The sequence below is a fragment of the Ictalurus punctatus genome, chromosome 9 (genome assembly GCF_001660625.3).
Source record: "Ictalurus punctatus breed USDA103 chromosome 9, Coco_2.0, whole genome shotgun sequence".
Classification (NCBI taxonomy): Eukaryota; Metazoa; Chordata; class Actinopteri; order Siluriformes; family Ictaluridae; genus Ictalurus; species Ictalurus punctatus.
In genome coordinates this window covers 19,435,001-19,442,500 of record NC_030424.2, presented here as the reverse complement: position 1 = coordinate 19,442,500, position 7,500 = coordinate 19,435,001, and the positions used below count along the sequence as shown (strand labels likewise).

The following is a 7,500-nucleotide window of genomic DNA, read 5'->3' as shown; positions in this document are numbered from 1 at the left end:
TTACGCTCTAATGACATCATCGCGAGCGTCAGTGTGATTGAGCGCCAGTCTGCTAGGCAACTGGACTTGTGATAATTGTCAAAAATGACAGGCTCTTCTCCTTTAATTGCCGTTCTGAAGAAGTGCCCTTGCCGCAAGAAAAAGCCACTGGAGTTGACAAAATCCGCCAAGTATGACCAAGCACTAAGAGGTAGCAGTGTGTGTGTGTGTGTGTGTGTGTGTGTGTGTGTGTGTGAGAGAGAGCGCGAGCGAGCAGGAGTTTGGATCTTCGCATAACTTACATAGCTTTCTTTAACACTTCATTCACGCCTGCACCTGAATTCATCTTCACTTCTACCAGCCAAATGTACAAGATTTACACATCGTTACCTAACCTTACGTGTAGAAATATATGATTTTGATTGTCTTTTTATTCTGCAAAATACCGAACGGAAAAAATAAATAAATAAATAAATAAAAATCTGACAAAAGGGCACCTCTGAAAATCTGATTCACATAAAGTCTAAACATGAGCATGATACACATGGCACGAATTTATAAGCCTCGTTGTATTTTTAAACCCGAGTGTAGGCAGTGGTGTGTTTGTATTGGATTAAATCCCTGATTACACCAGAAATGAACACAGCAGACTCACAGTAATTCTTATTTTTGAGCCACCTACCTCCGAACAACATGTTTTGTAAGTAAATAAAGTTGTATTTGTCCAATAAACACCAATTTTGCATGCTAATTTGTAGTTGACCTATTTGGCTTGAATGTGACCTATTTCTGGGTCTGGCTTAAACAATTAAACAGTGTATGACGGTTTTAAGCATTAAAAAAAATGATTCGATATTAAACAAATCACATGCTAGTGTACAAGACGGAAGCTTATTACGTTGCAACGTCAAAATAAATAAATAAATAAATAAGGGTCCGTAGTTAAAACGAGAGAAACAGTACGTAAGATAACTTAACATCCCATATATGGGAATATATCAATGTAATAAATGTTTTTCCTTTAAAGTTAAATAATAAAATTGGATGACACACATCAGAAAGTGGAATATATAGAATGACGATGTCGCATCTATGACATACTGATGTTGATAAAGTAAAGTCACCTCTGTGTGGTCATCGGAGCATTTCGATCCTTTTAACACTGCAGCAGTGGCCAATCCAACAACGCTGGTCATTTGTGTAATCTTACAGATCACCTAGTGGGAGAGTAATGTCTCCTAGAGGCATTAGTGCGGGTTTTTTGCACGAGCCAGGAATAATGTTCTACCATCTAAAGCCCTGTTTATGCCTGTGTGGTCCACAGTGACGCTCGCCAAGCTAAAACCCGGGCCTGAAACGGGCACCGCACATTCCGGTTTCTCCTTACACACTGGCCACGAAAACGGCGCGCCTGCACAGGGACCACCACGGCTCACCTAAAACAACACGGACACCCCAACGGCAGCACGGACACATGCTAAGGAGAAAATTATACATGTGAAATATCATTAAATAAATGATGAGGTGCCTGGAATCCGGTATGGCAGTGAGGTCTGAGGCAGTATGTGTATACATATATATATATATATATATGTGTGTGTGTGTGTGTGTGTGATTTCCACAGAGGAGGAAAGTACAATAGCACTCCACTGAATATGATGGATGCTTATTGCACCGCTGAAGGAATATCACTTCACATCACCTTGGAACCTTAAGAGGCAGTTGTGGCTGAAGCGTTTCCTGTTATAGCCTGGCCACATCCTGTAGTGCCATAAGATATGAGATTTTTTAGTTTTATTATTTTTTTTTTATATTCACAAGCTCACAGTAACAGAATCTTAGCTACTAAAGAAAAGGGGAAAGCAAATGTTCGAATAGGAATTGTACAACACTTTTGGTCTAGAAAAATGGTCCTAGAGCTCTAGAAGCACTGCCGATGAAGGACTTTTGATCGCGACAACTTGTGTGTATATATATATATATATATATATATATATATATATATATATATATATATATATATATGTGTGTGTGTGTGGCGATTTAACACTGCTGCAGCATTATATATATTTATATAAACACACACACACACACACACACACACACACACACACACATATATATATATATATATATATATATATATATATATAAAAACGTACATACATACATAAATACACACACACATTATATATATGTTAAATATGATGATATAATACACAATATAATGTGAACATTCACAATAAAGTCACAAGACAAATACAAAAGTCACAAGGACCTTTTCAGATATATGATGGGTATTATGATATCTTTTTTAAATATCTGCATGGGTTGTTGTTGTTTATTTTAATATAATAAGCAGCTGATTTGATAGTTTTCCACTGTTGGAAATTTAAAAAAAAAAAAAAAAAACCTTCTTTACAAATTCCTCTTATTCAGTATTGGTCTTTTTTTTTTTAATTGCTGGTAGCTTGTTAGAAAATCGATATATCATCATACATTCTACTCATGACGTGATATAGATTTTTTGATATCTGATTTTTTTTTGCATATTGTCCAACCCTATACATTTGTGTGTGTGTGTGTGTACGTGTGTGTGTGTGTACGTGTGTGTGTGCTTAACAGAACGCTTTCCTGTCCTATATATGTAAAAAAAAAAAAAGATGACAAAAACATCATTTTCACTGTGACGATTCAAAAATAGCATCCAAGTCTGCTTTCCTCAAAACAAATCATAAATCCAATCTGGTTGAATAATTAAACACATTCACTACAGGCACCCAGTGTGACCCTGAACCGGGGAAAGAAAAAGAAAAAAAAAAAAAGAAAAAACATGGACATGAATTACCACAGCACATTTTTCACCTGAGCTGAAGACTATGGAGGCAGATATGAGCCACTGCCAAAGCTCCAGCCGGCGAGGTGTGTGAGACACACTGATGAATCACTGCCGCTAATTCCCACTGTGGAGAACGCGGCAGGAGAGAGCAGGAGAAAGACAGACGTGATTTAACACTGAACCTACACCACGCTGTCACTGTGCACAGGGTCAATTAGACAGAATACACACACACACACACACACTCTCTCTCACACAGACACACAGCAAGCAGAGTGTTGAGCCATCCATTTAAAGTCCAGAGAAGCAAGCCAGAAACAGTGAATACAAATAAATATTAAGTATCTGAGTGATCGAGGAATATCAGTCATGAGTCTGAGCTGCACTTAGAAACAAGAAGTAGCTCGCTGATTTAATTTACTGTTAATCATCATCAGAGAGCATCAGGATTCTGTAAACTCTAGCAAAGTGTGTGAGAGCCAGAGGGAGAGAGAGAGAGAGAGCGACTGAGTGAGTGAGTAAGTAAGAGCACGAGAGGGAGGAAAAAACTCTGCATGTGCTCAGTGCTGCAAATGAGATGAAGCTCTGTTGAAAAGTCGAGAGCTCCAGCCCCTTCCTCACGGAGCCGGAGCTCATTCTTCCCTGTGGATGTGTAGAAGAAACGTTGAACTGCTGACGGGACGAGGGGAAAAAAGAAAAGAAAAGAAAAGAAAAAAAAAAAAAAAACACAGCACGAGCGAAAGGAGGACGATAGAGGCTGTCTCAGTCTACTTTTGTGCTCTGATGTCACAAACACATGACCCAGCCTCTCCAGTAACAGCCCACAAGGAGGGGGGAAAAAGTGTGTTTGAAAGCATACACGTTTTTTGGATGGTGAGAATGTTTCATTCCCCTCACAAACAACCACAGAACCACAAGTGCGGTGCGATCGCTTTGCCCAGGACGAGCGCAGGGAGCCACTGGGGCGTAAATGGTTAATCGGCACGGGTCAACCCCACTCCCAGAGACCCGACAAGTCAGTAAGTACGCTCTAACCACACTCGTATCGGCTTCATTCTGCTCCATCCAATATCTGTGCTGTGTGTGCTTTACTCTCTCACACGCTCTCTCTCTTTTGCTCTCTCTCTCTCTGCTCTCTGACATGTGGCAAAACACACATAGTGTGCACTAGTGTAGTGAGCGCTTCATTAATTACATGTAAGGCTTGCTGAGCGTTTTTTCCATATGCCCTGATATGGTTTGTGCTCTCAGTTTAGCACCTCAAGGGTCACGGCGACCTCGAAAGGAGACGTTATCTGGCGAGGATATAACCAAGTGTGGCGATGGCATCTAACAGCCTTTTCAGCTCGGTCACTCCGTGTCAGCAAAACTTCTTCTGGGGTAAGTGCTGTAAACAAAATTCTTTTCATTTGCGCATGCTGTGGGTCAGACGTGGGTCATTCGGAAGCCACCTCGGCAAAACGCACCAGCTCCAGGTCAATAAGCAGTCACACACACACACTTGCGCGCACACACACACACACACACACACACACACTTCATCAACTATGAGGCGTAGGTCATGATGCTCGATGCAGGAGAGTCACTTCACGAGAGTGAATATGTGCTGTATTTACTTTTGCAAACATGCTAAGAAGCTGACATGTTTGTAGAACTTAAAACTATATTTGTGGAATGATGACGGAGAGCAAAAAAAAAAAAAAAAAAAAGGCTTTGAACATGTAAACAGTGACTCCTTTTCAATTTACAGGCCGGCATTAAAACAAGATGTGGAAGACTGGGTTTAGATGGGACTCTGAGAGCAGGAGTGTGCTGTACGCATGTGGGTTCAAATCGATTCACCGGCAGAAACTTTGATGCGACCTGAATGCTTTGCAGTTCTCAGATGCATAGGAACGAATTTCTTAGACATGAATGCAGTCCTACAAAGCTTTTCTCCCCCCAAGCCCCCCCTTAAGAGTTTAGTTTTGACTTTAAACACGAACAGGAAGCTGACTTCAGAAATACATTTTTTAAAAAACTGTCTTTAAATGGGGTTTTTTGTTAAAAGAGGAGAGAAACGTGCTATAAAAAGTTTCGCAGACTGTTTTTTAAGAACTCGAGGCCAGCGAGACAGGACGGCCGTGAAGGTGACGGATGAAAGACCGCACGCGAAAAACAAAATATATGCAAAGCGTATTTGAATACCACAACATTTTAAAATATACTAATATAGGCAAAATGTAAAGCAAAACTATATGAAGTCATCGAGGCGATATCCACGGCCGGGACGCCGATAGACCAAAAATAGCCGAGTTAAAAATATCAACTTAAATTAGAACCAGCAGTTTGTAGAAGTTTATAATGAAATGCTGTACTTACAGAAGTTTCAGTATAAGGCTTCTCATAATTGGGAAATGATAGGCTTGTCCAGCAGGAATGCTCAGCGCTGATACTGCCACTGAGACACACAGTGGGTTTGTCATCACTGTCTGCGTACACCGATGCTTTAAACGCCGTGTCTCGGAAAAACACGACATGAGCCACGAAAGCTCATGTTCAGACTCTTTAATAGGTAAACGAATACATAAATGGACGTGAAGGTATTATTTCCCCAATAGGTACATCATTTCACTGCTCTCTGTTTGCTGGTTTATCGTCAGTGCTAATATTTCATATTTATTCATTATGACACGGCGACAACAAGATAATTCATCCTGACCTCAATCCAATTTCCTTTCCAAGAATCATCAGGGGAAACGAAATGTATTCGACTGCAAAACTGAACAAAAGAGTAAACAACTGAAACTTTAGTAAACGTTCATTTAAAGTGTATGCGGTAAAAGATACACGGGTCTTAGAAGGCAAGCCTGTGTGCATGTGGTGTTAAACTCCCATTTCTTCAGCATCACTAATCAATTACTAGCGTGTTACACTGCTCACGGGTCCATGTGCTTCTCATTTCATGAGCACGGTGGTCCTGCAGGCTGAGCAGTGAGGGTTAATGGCGTTAATTAGTTAATACAACTTTGCCTTTGCACTGAAAAGCGATGTTAATGGACTCGACCAGCCTGGAGAGAGTGGTGAGGCCTGTAGGTGGTAAAAAGGAATGAAGTCACGGGTATACATTTTTGCGAGCATTTAAAAAAAAAAATTTTTTTAATTAAAACCTATTCACGTTTACGCAAACAGGCTTCATCGGAGTTTAGTTTGACTACCAGGTTGAAGCAATGTCCAGAGACTAATTAGGGGTCTTTAACACACTATTATTTTTAAGTGTTGTACATCTGCTCGCTGACGTTTCGCCTCAACCGCAATCTTACGTGTGTAATACTGTGTGTATTTACTCTGTTTCACTGCGTATCAACACGTTCATTTCACACGGTCAGGACAAATACCTCATCATGTACCATTTACTTTAGTGAGTCGGTGAAATTCCCAAATACAGCTTCTATTGTTCGAGCAGAAGGTTTGAAATATTTTTTTACTAACTAGAGCAAAAAAAAAAAAATGTAGACGCATTAGAGCACGTCTCCGAGCGTGTGGATTCGCCAAATAAAGAGGGCCGATATGTGTAATCACCGAGACGCGTTCAGACGATTTCAATCAAACCGAAGGAAAAGTGGGATATGGAGTACGAGTCTGAGAGCATGCATGCCACAAAAAACCACATGGTAAATAGAAGGGCTGTAAGAAAAATGAGCGAGCTCTTCAAAGGACTGGGAAGTAATTTGATATGGACACTGTCGGATAAGGAAGCTTTTTTAGCCCGATACAGCCAGATGACTTCAAAGTGCCATGTCTCGCCTGCAAGTCAGGAAGAAGATGCAGAAAGATGGATCGTCGAATCAGAAACAAAACATACAAACATCAACGATTAGAACTGACAAATAAATGACGCTGAAACTGCAACATTAAGCCTACGAACAAACTGAACGCTTTCGTGTGGCTCGGGTGGCCCGGGGGTGTTGATTTCCTTTCCTGACAATCAGCATTACTATGAAAGGCAAGAATGATTACGCTCTAAAACCATAGACATGCCTTCTATGCTGTAATAATGAAGCATATTCACACAGATCCTCTTTTTAATCGTTCTTATTATACACATCCTTGCACAACTGACTTCATTAACCTTAAACAAATCAGACTACAATTCAACATCGATTTAATAATAAACACACAGGGAAAAAAAAAAAGACTCACATCTCATTCAAAATGTTATGAATGTCAAAATAATGTCATACTGTTCACTCGAGTGATAAACATTTCTTTTGTGGAAAGCACGCACTGTGGAGTGTGTCTGTCGTCTTTCTCCACATGACAAAGGGAGGCATTGAGGTCTTTTGCGAAGAGCTTCTGAGAAAATAATCAAACACTTAACCATAGACCCGGGCTCTGCCAAACACAACATTAAAACTGGGAAACAATAAATAGTCCCATAACACGAAAAGAAAAAAAAAAAAGAAAAAAAACCTTTTGTTACATAGGAACCCAGTCAACAAACCATCATAGTGGCCACAAAGCCGGCCCAGCCCGCTCTCGCTCTGACGCAGCGCTGTGTAATAAGCGCGCGGACGCACGATACAGCGCCGGAGAAGATCTACTAATAGGATGTTGATGGAAATGCATTTTAGAAGAAGCTTTAGAGTTAAGAGTGCAGCAGCTTAGGCAAATTCTTCCATTAACTAATTGCTCCCTAAGCC

At 40.4% G+C, this 7,500-nt stretch overlaps 2 protein-coding genes across 4 annotated transcripts in view; one reads left to right on the top strand and one right to left on the bottom strand.

Moving 5' to 3' along the window:
• supt3h (SPT3 homolog, SAGA and STAGA complex component) overlaps nucleotides 1-7,500 on the bottom strand; it is a 91,798-nt gene that overhangs the window by 68,521 nt on the left and 15,777 nt on the right. The gene's annotated exons all lie outside the window — the stretch shown is intronic.
• The window catches only part of runx2a (RUNX family transcription factor 2a), a 43,333-nt gene continuing 39,191 nt past the window's right edge, over nucleotides 3,359-7,500 (top strand). The window contains exons 1-2 of one of the 2 annotated variants that reach the window (XM_017476550.3): nucleotides 3,359-3,837; nucleotides 4,070-4,198. In XM_017476550.3, the coding sequence (XP_017332039.1) occupies nucleotides 4,141-4,198 (58 nt within the window). In that variant the 5' untranslated portion in view covers nucleotides 3,359-3,837; nucleotides 4,070-4,140. The remainder of the gene's footprint in view (nucleotides 3,838-4,069; nucleotides 4,199-7,500) is intronic. The other variant, XM_017476549.3, reaches the window with a different exon arrangement.